The sequence below is a fragment of the Glycine soja genome, chromosome 19 (genome assembly GCF_004193775.1).
Source record: "Glycine soja cultivar W05 chromosome 19, ASM419377v2, whole genome shotgun sequence".
NCBI classification, from domain to species: Eukaryota; Viridiplantae; Streptophyta; class Magnoliopsida; order Fabales; family Fabaceae; genus Glycine; species Glycine soja.
In genome coordinates, this window is record NC_041020.1 from 38,766,251 (window position 1) to 38,783,056 (window position 16,806).

At 35.5% G+C, this 16,806-nt stretch overlaps 1 protein-coding gene across 2 annotated transcripts; it reads left to right on the top strand.

Annotated features, from left to right (window-relative positions):
• Positions 1–1,457: 1,457 nt before the first annotated feature.
• On the top strand, positions 1,458–8,272 carry LOC114400218 (CDPK-related kinase 7-like). Of its 2 annotated transcripts, XM_028362558.1 has the most exons (11): positions 1,475–2,600; positions 3,276–3,406; positions 3,719–3,760; positions 3,895–4,003; positions 5,080–5,158; positions 5,246–5,542; positions 5,639–5,754; positions 6,825–6,932; positions 7,006–7,068; positions 7,157–7,324; positions 7,708–8,251. In XM_028362558.1, the coding sequence occupies exons 1-11, from the start codon at positions 2,100–2,102 to the stop codon at positions 7,843–7,845; spliced, it is 1,752 nt and encodes a 583-aa protein (XP_028218359.1). In that variant the 5' UTR covers positions 1,475–2,099; the 3' UTR covers positions 7,846–8,251. The 2 variants fall into 2 exon arrangements, with proteins under 2 accessions (XP_028218358.1, XP_028218359.1); XM_028362557.1 differs by having other exon boundaries at positions 1,458–2,600; positions 5,080–5,542; positions 7,708–8,272.
• Positions 8,273–16,806: the final 8,534 nt, after the last annotated feature.

Consider the following 16,806-nt stretch of genomic DNA (forward strand, 5'->3'; position numbering starts at 1 on the left):
ATAAAAAAAATTGTACATTCAATCATCCAAGTCAACCTATTTAAATTCAACCAATTCAACTTTTTATTTTATTCAAATAGACATTGCGTTGTTGCAGCCAATCCGGCTCTAAAGTCGATTAGAGTTTGAGTTTCATTTTGCTCTTAAGTTTGTATTTTAAATGGGATCTCTCACTTCTTACCGTCAAGGAGCTTATAAGGTAGGCTGAAAGGCATTTCATGTTGCAGCCAATATAATTATTTTCTTAGAAGTGATTATTAGAAATAATGAAAGATAGAAGATGAATAATATACATGCTAATGTGTGGAATGACTGTATTAATTGAAAGACCTCATGCAGTGGGAGTGATCTTGAGAATAAGTGTTGTCCTAAATCTAAGGTATTGACTAGCAATTGTGTTGGACAAAATGTAGTTGAATAGTTTTTAAAAATGCAAATAATGATGGAGATGTAACTTGTGCAATAAGAGAAAACAGTACTTAATACAGGTGTAGATACATGTATTTTTAAGTATGTTAAACAATAAAAAACTGTTAAATAATGTTGTTTAAATTTAAATAATTCATATAAGTGAAATAAATCTAACTCAAAAAAGAATGCATGAATTATTATAAATCTTATAATATTATTTTTAATTTCTACAAATTAAAAAAACTCATAATTACTCACGTTAGAAATGCTCGTATTGTTTTATCAGAGGGAACTATTCATTGTTGATAATCAATATAAAAAAGTTTGATATACAAACAACACTACTCCTTAAAAAAAAAAAGAAGACAAATAACACTACTGCAATTTTTTATTTCAGCAATCATTCTGTAATTCTAAATCCTCATTGTAAGACCTAAAAGGATTGCAACATGCCCTCTTTCCTTTTGTAAACTAAAACAACATACTTTATTAGTTGTCTTACTCTACTATTTATTATTGTCGCTTGTTCTCTGGCATTGAGTTTCCTTCCCCCAGCTTAGAACATTCTATTTTTGTTGCTTCTTACATCTTCATATTTTAATTTGAGTAATGCTCCAAAAATAAAATAAAGTAGCAGACTCAAAAAGTTTTTCTATTCAATATATCTCTGACAGAAAAACAGAAGAGAATGCCACGAAAACAAATCAGCAAATTGGTTATGCATTCTCAGCTTTAATTTGCCCTTAACTTGGATAATGTTCTCAGATCTCAAGTCACTAATTGGCAACAAAGACCGACCCACCACCATAGAAAAACTAAAGATATAAAAAATACAAAGCAGAAAAAGACAACCCTTTCAGAGGCTAACAAAAGGAGGTCAAACTTCAAAGGCTAAAATGCACAGTCTGAGTTCCTTAAACTCCTTACTACATTCTCCTTCTCACATGAAATGGATACATCCTAGTTCTTTTTTGGGATCAATAAGGACAGGCTGGAAGGATCCAAAACCAACCCCACTCACCATTATTATTATTATTATTATCAGGGCAGAAACAAACACAACACTACCCTCTCCAATAAAGTGTATTTCTGTACACAAAACTCTTCAGTCTTAACCAAGGTAGTAGCTAGCAGCAGAAAAATTAAAATTAAAAATTAAAAAAATTAAAGAGACTTACAAAAAGCAAAAAAAAGGAGGAGGATTGAATTCTTTCTTGCCTTTTCTTTTTCCTTGCAGACTCTGCTAAGCATCTTTGGTTCCTCACTTTTCCATTCTTTTATCTGCCTTCCCACTCCTTCTTCATTCCTCTTCGAATTTTCTCTTCTTTTTTTTCAACCAAATTATCTTGGTTTGAGCTTCTCTATTTCTAGCATGCAATCTTATTCCTTCTCCCACAAATTGCTTCTTCTTTAGGTGAATTCTTGGAGGTTTTCATTCTCTTACTCACAATTAAAGCCTCCTTCCTTTTTTTTCTTCTGAATTTTCTCAGTATTTTACACTCCCAAATTCAAAAAACCTCCCTCTCTCAATTACAAAACCGCATGCCTGATCTCCTTTCAGGGTTCCACTGCTTGCTCACCCCAGAAAAAACAAAAATCCAGTTTTGGAACTTCCCCTGATCTAAAAATCTGAACTTTTTGGCATTTTTGTCAATTATTTTGAATTCTGTTTCTGGGTTTTTGTTTTCATGGGACTGTGTCATGGAAAACCCATTGAAACCTCACAAAGTGAAGGTGGGCACCACGCTTTCCCCGGCGGCGAGAAAGATGCGGTGGTGGTTTCGGCGGCAAGTCCGAAAACCGCCACAAAAGGCTCAAAGTTTCCGTTTTACAGCCCAAGCCCGTTGCCGAGCCTGTTCAAGAACTCGCCAGCGAACTCGAGCGTGAGTTCGACCCCTCTGCGGCTCTTCAAGCGGCCCTTTCCGCCTCCGTCGCCGGCGAAGCACATTCGGGCCTTGCTGGCCCGGCGCCACGGCTCCGTGAAGCCCAACGAAGCCTCCATCCCCGAAGGAAGTGAGTGTGAGGTTGGGCTCGACAAGAGCTTCGGCTTCTCCAGCCACTTCCAAGCTCACTTTGAGCTTGGGCCCGAGGTTGGCCGTGGTCACTTTGGCTACACCTGCTCTGCCAAGGGAAGGAAAGGCACCTTCAAGGGCCATGATGTTGCTGTCAAAGTCATTCCAAAATCCAAGGTTGATTTCAATCAGTTTTTGAGTTACTTTGTTTTAAATTGAATTGTGTGTTGGTCACAGGTGATTCATGATTGGCTTTTGTGTGGTCTTGTGACACTTTTAGGTGTTTGGTCACTTGGTGGTCGCATCCAAGGTTTTAAATTGTGTTCACATTTTGTCTGCGATCCTTGATATCGCAGGAAATTGTGGACAAATGCGGCCAATGTGATCACAATTGTGGTTGTAGAGACTCTAAAAACCTTGGCTTTGTGGCTGAAATCACGGTTTTTTTAAAACCTTGGTGGTATCAATACTCTCATGATGAAGATTTTGTTGTTATTGGGAGAATACGTGTTGTGTGGATTTTTGTGGGTATGCCTGTTCTATGATTTTGTTACTATTGGGAGAATACGGATGGATGTTAATTGTGGAATCCATCTTTAGATTTTACTTGGAAAAATTCAGAACCTTAGATATATGATTGTGATATTTTCAGTGGATTCTAGCTGCCTGTAGGCATCTATCTTTTTTTTTTTAATAAATAACATTGTTTTCTTTAAAAGGACGAATCTTCAATGGGTTTGTTTTTCTTCCAGTCTAATGTCATGGTTGGGATCTGTGTTATTTTTTAGGTTGTTGGTTATGAAAATCAGTAATTTGCTCTTTGTTCTTATGAAAGTGGGGGTTGTTTGGCAGATGACAACAGCAATTGCTATAGAGGATGTAAGGAGAGAAGTAAAGATATTGCAAGCTCTGACTGGGCATAAGAATCTGGTGCAATTCTATGAAGCCTATGAAGACAATGACAATGTTTATATAGTTATGGAGTAAGTTCATATTGCAGTTTTTATTTTTTTATGGACTATCCTCAAAATCTTTGATGCTAATGATAAATTAGGGATATAATCCAAGTTGAACAAGTTTAATAGGGAAAGGTGGAACTTTCATATGCATTGTTTTTTTTTTTTAAATATAAAATTGACCTGTGACTTTTCTTATATCTTGGGTATACTTCCAAGTAACTATGATTGTAACGCTGATTGATTGGAGATATTTTATTGCTCAAGCAGGGAATTGATAGTTTTTAATTAACTCCATAAATTAGGATCTCATGTTCTACTGTATCATATGCTATTCAGGTTATGCAAAGGAGGTGAACTGCTAGATAAGATTCTTTCCAGGTAACTATTTTCTCCAATTTTCATTTTACTTTGCCACAAAATGGAATAACTAAAAATAGGCATTCAGGTTGTTATTTTACTGCTGCCATTGTGGAAGACATTGTGATTAACGCATGTTATATTCTGATCTATAGGGGTGGAAAGTACTCAGAAGAAGATGCCAGAATTGTTATGATTCAGATATTAAGTGTGGTGGCTTTCTGTCATCTGCAGGGTGTTGTTCATCGTGATCTCAAACCAGAGGTAACTAGATCATAAAGCTATTCAATGTTTAGCTGGGAAAATTATTCAGGATACTTTTAACCTTTGGTCCTATTGGATCATAGAATGACATTGTTATTCTCAGACATAAAAATTACTAGTTTAAAGATGTTATGTTAGTAGTGACCTTGCACTTCACTTGAAGCTGCTTATTCAATCTTATCAATCGATATGATTAAGCCTTATTATTCTCGTGCTCTGGATTCTGTTTCTTAAACATATGGACAAATAAGGTTTAAGGCAGTGAGAAATGGGGAGGGGGAAAACGGACAAATTTATAATGTTCCAGAAAATATATAATATATAATGTGAGAAATTTGGCTGAGGCTAGTTTGTGTTCTCCTATTGATGACATTATCAATAATGTTTTATATTTAGTATCATTACTGCATTAACAAGGCTAGAAAAGTTTTCAGCTGCGCTGACCAGAAGAGAGAAAGGAAAACAATTATCTAGAAAGTTTCTAAATGCTTAATTACTAAAATTTGCATTTTCATATTAGTTACTGTGAAGTGTTTATGATTATAGATATATATATTGTTGTCTTCCTCTCTTCAGCATGTTTAAAAGATTTCATTAGAATGTTCAATGATTTGTTTACAAACTCTGCAACTAGTAATGCTAGAAAATATCACGTGTTTATGATTACATATATTGGGCTCCTATAACTTGTTTAGAATCTTCTTATTACTCTTTTGGCGATGCTCCAAGTGGCTATTTTCATCTCAATTTGGGTTTTCATATACTGTATGTTATCACTTGATGTTAATGTTTATAACATGCCTGTCTCACTCTCAAAAGTAAGCAATACGTTTATTCCACTGCCAAGCTAGGGAGGAAATTAGTAACCAAGGGAAGGCATGTAATTTGAATTTATTTTGTAAGTGTTTATTCTTTGTATAATAGGTGTGTCACCATTCTGAGTGCCAGTACTTTGTCTTAAAGTTAATTCATAAATCAAATGATGTTGCAGTTCAGTAGTTTGTTACCTATTATTATTTCATTCGGCATGCTATACTGTTTTCCTCCGTATCAATAAGGCTGATTTTGTGCTGCAGAATTTTCTCTATATTTCTAAGGATGAAAATTCCACTCTGAAGGTCATTGATTTTGGACTGTCTGACTATGTAAAGCCAGGTATGGCCTATTGCATGTCTATATTTTCTCTTATTTTTTTTACAGAAAATAAAACAACCAGGGCTAACAATCAGAAGTTTTTTGCAGATGAAAGGTTGAATGATATTGTTGGAAGTGCGTATTATGTAGCTCCTGAAGTTTTGCATAGATCTTATGGGACAGAAGCCGATATGTGGAGCATTGGTGTAATTGCTTATATTCTTTTATGTGGAAGCCGACCCTTTTGGGCCAGGACAGAATCTGGCATATTTCGGGCTGTCCTGAAGGCAGATCCAAGTTTTGAGGAAGCTCCTTGGCCATCGTTATCAGCTGACGCAAAAGATTTTGTGAAGAGACTGTTGAATAAGGATTATCGTAAAAGGCTAACTGCAGCTCAGGCTCTCAGTATGTGCTCCATTTCCCATAGGTGGTGCATGGCATTAACTTTCGCGTTTTATAATCCCATGAATTCTCACGCTCATAGCTTGATTTTATGCACAGGTCATCCATGGCTTGTGAATCATTGTGATGATGTGAAGATACCTTTTGATATGATAATCCACAAGCTTGTTAAAACTTATATATGTTCATCTTCATTACGCAAATCAGCATTAGGGGTACGTACTATTGTCTGGTTATTTAGTATTGCTTATGTTTAACCCTTTCTTGTTATATCTGAAGATTGAGTTTGGATATCTCTTCTTAACTATGATGCACACTCACAGGTACGGTTTTGAGTGTTTGATATGACATGATACATTGCCTAAATATAACATTTTTAAAAATTAGGATACGGGTACGGCAAAGTATATTAAATAAAATATAATTATATTATAAATTGGTTATATTTTATTAGTTTATTTTTCTTGATTTCTTGAATTTTCTTAATAAAATGGTTTCCCATCATCGTGATGTTATTGCTATTTTTTAATCTCTTGAAAATTTTATTAGAAATAGCATAATCACAATCAGCTTTTTTTTTCCTTAAAAAAAGTTATATTCAAGTTATGATAACGTTCCCTTTATTATGCAAGGGGAAAATATACATTAAAAGCTTTGAAGATAAGACAGTCTATTTTGGTACAGAGGCAGCTATATAATAGCTTATTGATATCTGGTACAGATATTATATGAATATGTTGCCAACTTTGAAGTATCTGCACATCATAGCTTCTTATTCTATTAACAGATTATCTAATATTTACTGGGTAATCACCACCTTAATTTTTGTCAATCGTAACTACAGCTTGCAGAGTTCCGGTTAGAAGTGTATTTGTGTAACCAATAGTTTGGTTGGCAAGTTTTTAAATTTAGGATTATCTATGGTGATTGGTGATCCAAAACGAATTCACCAGCAAATATGATAGATTGGTAATAGAAGAAGGACCTAAACGAAAGAAGGCAAAACAAAATGATTGCTAAGTGTAGTAGAAACTTGAATTGAATCCCCCTCCAAAATGGTAAAAAGTTAAGATAATAATGGAAGAGAAAGAATCTTACAGATCTCATCAAGCTGATCTATTAACATGAACACAATAACGAGCATTTATTAATTATGTAAGTATGAGTGTGTTGTGTACTTGCCTGTCATCATGTGTGATAAACTATTGAAGTTTTCTTGGCATAATCTTCTGTAATTCCTGATGAAGGCATGAATATGTTTTGACCAGTTTTGTCATTCTGGCAGGCTCTTGCAAAGACATTAACACTAGTGCAGCTAGCATATCTGAGAGAACAATTCAATATGTTAGGGCCAAACAAAAGTGGGTTAATCTCTATGCAGAACTTCAAGACGGTCAGCAGCACATATCTTAAGTTTTTGTGCTTTTTCCAAGTAATTTTCGCCACTAATACATTTAAATTAGCAGGCTATTTTAAGGAGTGCCACCAATGCCTCAAAGGATTCACGTGTCTTAGATTATGTGAACATGGTAAGTCTATGAGGGACTGTAACTTTTCTTATCAATTTCTAACATAGCTGCTTCCCTGGAAAATGAATTGTTACTATTCATGTTTCAGGTTAGTTCAATTCAATATCGGAAATTAGATTTTGAGGAATTTTGTGCTGCTGCTATAAGTGTCCATCAACTAGAGGGAATGGAGAGCTGGGAGCAACATGCAAGGCGTGCGTACGAGATGTTTGAAAAGGAAGGAAATAGACCAATTATGATTGAAGAGCTTGCTTCGGTACTCCTCTTGTTGCAATACCATTTTGTCCAATACAAGACTACATTTCGGATTCTGATTTTCATTTTTGTAGAGAATCAGAACCAAGGAACTACAATCAAATTAATGATTCCCAAAGACCTGTAAATCACTCAGAAAAAGGCCATAAAGTGATCATGTTTGTAATGTGCACACTTTTAAATTTTAGTTTGTTAAGGGGTGGATACACCTTCATTTGTGTGCACTTTACATACATGGTCACTTTAGGGGAGCCTTTTACTATTCACTTTTCCTATATTGATTAACATGACTTGTTACCTCAAATCAGATATTCTTGATTAGCTATGTGATTCCTCTACCACATGTACAATAGTTCTAAGCTTTTGTAAATTGATTTGTTTCAGGAACTTGGGCTTAGCCCTTCAGTGCCTATTCATGTGGTACTCCAAGATTGGATAAGACACTCAGATGGGAAGCTTAGCTTCTTGGGGTTTGTTAGGCTTCTGCATGGAGTTTCTTCTCGCACATTTCAGAAGGCTTGAGAGAAAATACACGTGATTACTGTTATTTTTTTGTCCCCCTTATTGATCATAAACCTTTTGAATGCATGACACATGAGCAAACTCCAACAGCAGGTTTCTTCATCTTGATTGCAAACATGGCTTCAGCAAAGCCAAAAGCTATATGTAGCTTGAAGGGAGTTTGTTGCCACTGAAGTGGTATGCAACACATCTTCATTAGTTCTACAAACACAAAAACACTTTGCTCCATCCTGTTTCTACTTCTTCAGAGTTCAGATTGATTGGTGGTGCTGGAGTTAAGGCTTGTATAGATGAAAGTAGAGCACAGGTTGTACTTAGAACTAGTGGAACTTCCATAAAGTGAGTTGTGTTTTCGGGTTTATCCCATGTGTACCCATGACACTTGTCAATAAACTATTTCCACTTATGCGAACTCATTTATAGTTGATAACTTTTTTTTAATACCTCAGAAGAAAACTAAGTAGTTAATACTCATGGATGCATGGAAAATATAAAAGTATATAAATAATAAAATTTCTAAATATCTTTAACACTTTATTAATATTGCATTTTTCCATGGAATTGCTCATTCGGTTAATTGGAAGATGTAACCAAATGTAAATTTCCTCTAGTCTACACATCCAACATAGGCTGATTTATTTTTTTATACACAAGCATGTGTAATCATATCCTTGATGCCTTGTAAATACCTAGGACTATTTTTGCAGGGATAACTTTGATATCCACCTAACGTTCAACCAACAAAATTGATATTCGGCTAAGTGCATATCTCAATAGACATCTAACTCTCAACTATAGATGCACAGGAAATAGATTCCGTTACCTTGCGTTCCAAATTGTTTTTGGGACATACAGTTCACTGCACTCATCTTTGAATAAAAACTAAGAGCATTTTCTATTCTAAATATCTAATATTTTGGTTATGTTGGATAAAACTAATTGAAAAACTAGTTGGTAATTAAAAGTTTAAAAGATAATTTATTAAATTATAAGTGTTTGATAAAACTAATCGTTGAAATAGCTGAAAAATGTAAAATGACATAGAAATAATAAAATTATAATTTATTTAAAAATATAATAAGGAAATCTAATAAATGTATTGATGATAAAAATGAAAGAAAATATAAAAGGTTAAAGTTAGTATTTTAAAAAATATTATATTAAGTAGTGTTTTAAAAAATGCTAAAAATTACTAAAAGAAAGTTTATTTACCGAATAATCAAACTAAGATTTTCAACAGGTAAAAAAAAAAAACTAAAAGCTGATTGAGATGTGATATCCAACATAACTATTATTCATTTGAGATTTTTGAGAATATTCCAACAACTTCTTGTGGTTTATCATGAAGTACTTCTTTCACTTCAGAATTTTAAGGGCGAGAAATTTCTTTGCATCATATAACAAGCCAACATTATTAGCAATAAGAGGGATATCATCACCATACCAAAATAATAAACTTGCTCCTACTAACCTTCAAGCAGATATAGCAATGAACTATATTTACTACAAAGCAATATGACATAATAATATCGTTGAACTTAATATATCATTGTTAGAAGTTTGTTCCAATTCATATCTAAGTTTCTTTAACTTACAAACCAAATTTTCTTTTCCTTGGTCGAGTCCATATAAACCTTTTCTTTCAAGTCATTATTTAGAAAAATAATAAATATGTTTGATAAGACATTTTAATTAATTTTTAACTTTTTTATTAGTTGAAAAACTTGTTTGATTATTAGGTAAATAAGTTTTTTTTAGTATCTTTTAGTATTTTTTAAAATGTTACTTGAAGTAATATTTTTTAAAACGCTAGTTTCTAACTTTTAGTTTTTTTTATATTTTTCTTTTATTTTTATTTTCAATATATTTATTTAATTTTCTAGTTATCATTTTTAAATAAATCAGGATTTTATTATTTTTTTATTTTACTTACTTCTATAACTAACTTTATCGAACATGTATGATTTAATAAAATAGTTTTTTAGTTTTCAACTAATAACTTTCAATTTTCAATTATCAACTAACTTTTGAAGCTTTTAGCTAACTTTTCAAATAGTTTTACTAAACATAACACATCTTTATATTCATTTGATGAAACACATATTAGGTCATAATGAGATAATAAAATCATAACAATCCATATATATTCTATCTAGTCATAGTCAATGTCATCACAATTCTTAAGGATTTTCACAGAATAAGAGTATTAATTGAGATTTATATGAATTGATGAGAAATTTTTTTTATCTCTTTAATGTTTCTTTCCTCTCTTTTTTCTTTCATTTTATTTATAGAAATTACATGTATTTTTTACATGATGAAATCTTACTCGAATTGATGAGATAACGTCCATGAGTGATAAAGTTCTTTTTTTAAAATATTTAACTTATTTATACATGTTCAAGACTCAAACTTAATGCTACTAGTTAAACTGAAACAAATTTGTATCACTTTATCCTAACACTTACTAATATTTTTCTATTTTTATTGATGGTGAAAAAAACATGCAAGTTTTCTTTTTTCACTTTTATTTATTTATTTATGGTAACTGATAAAGAGAAAGGAAATAGATATATACAAAATTTAGAATAAAATCTCCACGGTCTCCATTATTCCTTAATCATAATATGAAACACACTTTTATTAAAATAGTCAATAAATTATATGAACACTACAATTTTGTTATAATTAAAATAGATTCAACAGGATAAAGAGATGTGAAAGGATGAGGGGATAAGGGTTGAGTGAAGCAGTGCAGACTGTGCAGTGTCACTGTTCCATGGAGGTCACGCCTAGTTAACGCACACCACCGTTTTCCTATCTTATCTGCCAAATTAGTATATTTAGAAGTTTATTAGTATACGCATGTTTCCCTTAATTAATTTTATTCAAGCAATTGGACTAATTTGATAGAGTGTTGATTCTACTTTACTACTCCTCCTAATAAAATACCATAAAAGACTAGAGAAAATTATAAAGATAAATAGCAACTTTGAATTTTTATTAATATCTCGCAATTTTTTAATATATAATAATCATAATGAATAACAATCGTACACTTGTTATCATATGGTATTTAAGAAAATATAAATTAAAACTAATATTAAAAAAAATAATATCAAAGTTATCTAATGTTAAAAATCACCTATTTGAGTTTAAAGAGACTCATCTTAAGTTGCAATGCTAGAATGAATTTTAGGCCCAAAATAAAAAAGTCCAAAAGACTATATAGGATGAAGTTTGTTGCAGATTTATCATCCAAAAGGTAAGAAACAGAATGTGCAGCTTTTAGCCCACAAGGAAGAAAAAGAATAGGAAATAAGAAGAGCAAGCACAACTTAGTGACAATAGGGAGTTTTCACGTATTTTTCAGATGCAATGAATACAGAATTCAAAATTCTCACTTTGTAGCTAGTTACAAGGCCTTATATATGCACAGACAGACCTTAACTAACTAACTCTAACAGTTACAATAGAATAACAGAAATGCAGAGAGAATGTTTGCCATCTCTACAAATCTCCACCTTGGCAAGTATCCTTTCCACACGCAGACGCCTAAACCTTCCAGCAGTCCACATTGAGTAATTCAAGACAATGCATGAACTTACTCTTTGGAACAGGCTTGGTGAACATATCTGCTGAGTTATCCTTGGTATCAACCTTCTGCACTTCTATCCTCTTCTCTGTTCGAATGAAGTGATAGCGGACGTCAATGTGCTTGGTCCTCTCATGGTGGACGTTGTCTTTGGCCAAGCAAATTGCACTCAGGTTGTCACAGAAGATGATAACCTCCTTTTGTGGAAACCCTAGTTCAGAAATTAGACCCTTCAGTCAAATCCCTTCCTTCGCAGCCTCAGTCAAAGCCATGTACTCAGCTTCAGTAGTTGACAGAGCAACTGTAGGCTGGAGTGTTGCTTTCCAACTGACAAGAGAGTTGCCAATTGTGAAAGTATACCCAATCACAGAACGTCTCGCATCCAGATCAGCAACAAAGTCAGAATCTGAGTATCCAGTAAGTGAACAAGAGTTGTCATCTCTGTATACTAGTCCGATGTCAGACGTACCCTTAAGGTACCTGAGGATACGCTTCACAACAAGGCAATGCTCCTTTCTTAGATTGCTCATAAATCTACTCACCACACCAACTGCTTGTGCTAGGTCTGGTCTAATGCACACCATAACATACATTAGACTACCCACAACACTAGCATAAGGAATACAAGCCATGTATTCCTTTTCAGCTTCAGATTGAGTAGAATTAAGCTCAGACAGACGAATGGACGATGTCAGAGGTGTAGAGACAGGTTTTGACGCGTTCATTCCAAACCTCTTCAACACCTTCAAAATATACCCCTCCTGATATAAGAACAACTTCCTTTGGTCTCGATCCCTCCTGATCTCCATGCCTAAAATCTTCTCAGCTGCTCCTAAATCCTTCATCTCAAATTCACTACCAAGTAGTGACTTCAGCGTCTGGACCTCAGCCTTGTTTCTGGACGCAACTAGCATGTCATCCACATACAAAAGGAGGTAGACACGGGAACCATCCTCCACCTTCTTATAATAGACGCATGAGTCATAAGGACTTCGAATGTACCCTTGAGAAATGATGAAAGCATCAAACCTCTTGTACCATTGTCTTGGGGACTGCTTCAAGCCATAGAAAGACTTCTTCAGCCTGCACACCCAAGTGTCCTTGCCAGACTCTACGAAACCTTCAGGCTGGTCCATGTAAATCTCTTCCTCCAAATGCCCATGGAGAAAGGTAGTCTTGACATCAAGCTGCTCCAGTTCCATGTCCAATGCTGCTACTAAAGCAAGCAAGACCCTAATGGACGTGTGTCTTACTACAGGAGAGAAGATCTCATTGTAGTCCACCCCTTCTTTCTGACTGTAACCCTTAACTACCAGGCGAGCCTTATACTTGACATCTACAGGTTCAGTTTGTCCAAGAATGGATGACATATCATTGGACGCATCAGGCCTAGAAACTCCACTATTGGACGAACCAGCAATGAACGACCCAAATTCAGACGACATTGAATTTGAACGTCCAACCTTCTTCTTGTAGATCCACTTGCATCCAATGGTCCTTTTGCCTTCAGGTAGCTTCCCTAGATCCCATGTCTCGTTCTTCTAAAGGGACTTTATCTCCTCATTCATAGCCACAATCCACTTATCAAACTCAGCACAAGTGATTAACTCTCAAATAGAGGTTGGCTTGAATGTGTCAACTTCCTCAGCTACTTGTAATGCATAAGCCACCATGTCCTCGAAACCGTATCTTATAAGGGCTCTTATTTGCCTTTCAGACATCCGAATTACAGAGTTTCTTGGTTGAGGAGTAGTCTGGCTAGACCCAACACTAGACTCTCCATGAAATTGTTGTTGGACGTACTCTTAGAGGTATCGTCCAACCCCACTGGACCCATCAGACTGAGGTTGCTCCTGGCGTTTGCTGGTAGCGGTCTCCACCTCCACCTGTTGAGTAACCTCCTAGGACTTCCTTTTATCCTCTTCAGATTCTGCTACAGTTTGTGAACGCAACAGGGATTTTTCATCAAAAGTAACATCTCTGCTCAGAATCACCTTACCTTTAGAAAGTGACCATATTCTGAATCCCTTGACTCCTCGGCTGTAGCCCACGAAAATACCCTTCTTGGCTCTAGGCTCCAACTTACCCTTCATCACATGATAGTAAGCTGGACATCCAAACACCTTCAATATTGAGTAGTCACCTGGTTGATCAGACCAAACCTTAGCAGGGGTTTTGAATCCATTAACAATGGACGAAGACAGGTTCACCAGATAGCAAGCAGTGTTAACTGTTTCAGCCCAGAAGCTGGCGTCCAGACGTGCATTAGACAACATGCACCTTGCCCTCTCAAGTAGGGTTCTGTTCATCCTTTCAGCTACTTCATTCTGTTGTGGAGTATGGTGAAAAGTGTGTTGTCTAGCAATGCCTTCCTCCTTGCAGAAGTTATTAAACTCCTCAGAGCAGAATTCCAACCCATTATCCATCCGCAGACGCTTCACCCTTTTACCCGTCTGGTTTCGCATAAGCACCGTCCAGTGCTTGAAGTTCTGGAAGGCTTCAGATTTATGCTTCATCATGAATACCCAAGTCTTCCTTGAGTAGTCATCAATGACTGACAGGAAATATCTAGCTTCTCCCAGAGATGGAACTTTCGAAGGCCCCCAACAATCAACATGGACGAGGTCCAAGGTTGCCTTTGTTGTGTGTACTCCCTTTGGGAACTTAAGTCTGTGTTGCTTCCCATACACACAATGCTCACAGAACTGAAGAGCTTCCATCTTGAGGTTGCCTAGCAAACCTCTCTTGCATAGAATTTCCATACCTCTCTCACTCATATGGCCCAGACGCATGTGCCATAGAGAATTATTAGAGGCTTCAGATTGTGACACGGACGAGGAATTGCCTGTCACAGTGGACCCTTCCAAGATATAGAGATTACCTTGCCTCGTTCCCTGCATTACTATAGACTTCCCCTTTTTGACTTGCATCACCCCTCCTCCAACATTACAGACGAACCCCTTTGCATCCAGCGCACCCACAGAAATGAGGTTCTTCTTCAGATCAGGGACATGACGAACATTGGTCAATGTTCTCACCACACCATCATGCATCCTGATCTTTATAGACCCAATGCCAACGGTCTTGCAGGGAGCATCATTGCCCATCAACACATTACCACCTGCTTTCTCCTCATAGTTGTCCAGCCACTCTTTGTGTGGGCACATATGAAAAGAATAGCTTGAGTCCAGAATCCACTGCTCAGAATGACGCTGCTGGTGTGAATCAACAACTAACACCAAACCTTCGTCTAATGAATCATCTTGGACGATGGCGACTGAAGAATTCTTGTTCCTCTTCTTGGGGCAGTCCTTTTTCCAGTGACCCGGCTCCTTGCAGTAATTGCATATGTCCCTAGGATCAATCTTGCCTTTCTTGACCTTCTTATTCTTTTGTTTGTCCTTTTGAGAGGCTGTTAATCCAGAGGAAGACTCATCACCATTCCTAGACGCCTTGTGACGGAGCTCCCTCAAGAAGAGACTGGACTTCACTTCCTCGAGGATGATGCAGTCCTTTCCAACTGTTAGAGAACTCACAAAATCCTCGAACGAGGGTGGGAGAGAGGCTAACAGAGTCATTGCAACATCTTCGTCTTCCATCTTCACGTCTATGTCGCGCAGCTCCATCAATATTGAATTAAGCTCGTCCAAATTCTCCTTCAGAGATGCACCCTCCTTCATGCAAAGTCCAAAGATCCGTTTCTTTAACAACAACTTGTTGCAGATGGACTTCTTCATGTAGAGTTTCTCCAGCTTCAGCCACAACCCAACAACGGTTTGTTCTTCAGCCACCTCGTAGAGAACTTCATCTGAGAGAGACAGAAGAATCAGTGAGTAAGCCTTTTCTTCTTGTTGCTCCAGAACAGATGCTTCTAGGTTGGAGGGTCTGCCGGAGAGTGGTGCCCAGATGCCATGTTCCTTCAACAGAGCTCGCATCTTGATTCGCCACAAATTGAAACTGTTCTTCCCTGTGAACTTCTCGATCTTGATTGTGGTGGCCATCTTTCAAGAATACTAGAAACTTGAAATAGGAAACCAAACACAATGATAGAGCAAAAAATGCGGAAGCCGGATCAGAGCAAGCTTTGATACCAGTTTGTTGCAAATTTATCATCCAAAAGGTAAGAGACAGAATGTGCAACTTTTAGCCCATAAGGAAGAAGAAGAATAGGAAATAAGAAGAACAAGCACAACTTAGTGAAAATAGAGAGTTTTCACTTATTTTTTAGATGCAATGAATACAAAGTTCAAAATTCTCACTTTGCAACTAGTTACAAGGCCCTATATATACTCAGACAGATCCTAACTAACTAACTCTAACAGTTACAACAAAATAACAAAAATACAGAGAGAATGCTTGTCATCTCTACAAAGTTAAATATGTACTTTATAATTATAATTTTTATTTTACTTATTTTAAAATAATATTATGTTGATCCTTGAATAATTATTATCTATTGATTGATATCACTTATATAAGTGTATCCATCTTTATCTATTATCAATGAATGAAATGGAAATTGAAATTTATGTTTATTCTCTTTATCTTTTATTTATAACTTTAATGGTATTTTCTTAGAAATAGAGTAGTGTTGACTTTGCTTCCTAACATAATCCATTCAGGCCATTACTTCGCATTTATTGATCTTGATAAATGCATAAAGTGGCAGATTTTGATTTGTATTGACACTTGGTAATCAAAATCCATAACCCTGCATAAGACTACACGATTTATATGTGTGCATGTGATGTGTTAGTCGATAAGTAACATTTTATAGTTTGCGAATGACCCACCTGTTTAGTGCTTCCTTAACCTCTTTTAACTAGTTTTTTCTAATCTTCCAACTGGTATCCACGTGTCAAGATATTCTTTTTTTCTATTCAATTTTTTAAGGTAAGTTAGATTTTGAAGACTTATCATATTAGAACAAGTCTTATTAGTTAAGACCCCATAAACACTTGTAACAGATCAAAATCTTCATATCCATAGTAAAAATTAAATTTACGTTATTTTTAAATATTAAATTATTTCTTATTAATTAGATGAATTTTTGTTGATTATGACAAGACATTCTAGGTGCCATTTCAATGTTACACTTGAATCCCCTGCTGATATAATTTTTGAGAAGGGACTACATGTTGAAACTGGCTGGCACCACCAATTTTAAAGGAAATGAAAAAAAAAGCTATTTATTTATTTTCTATTGTTGTTCTACTATTGTTTGACTCAGCATATGCAAATGGAACCCACGTTTCCATGTGTATGCGCTTTCTATTACTTTCAACCAGCATTTGTGCCATACTTCTTGTCTGGAATCAAATTCCCAAGCATCTCTCTTTTTTTTATTTTTTTAAACAGTGACTGGT

Coding starts and splice junctions, on each gene's coding strand:
- LOC114400218 (XM_028362557.1), top strand. CDS start 2,100: ATGGGACTGTGTCATGGAAAACCCATTGAAACCTCACAAAGTGAAGGT. Junction 3,761..3,894: donor CTAGATAAGATTCTTTCCAG/GTAACTATTTTC, acceptor TCTGATCTATAG/GGGTGGAAAGTACTCAGAAG. Junction 4,004..5,079: donor ATCGTGATCTCAAACCAGAG/GTAACTAGATCA, acceptor TTTGTGCTGCAG/AATTTTCTCTATATTTCTAA.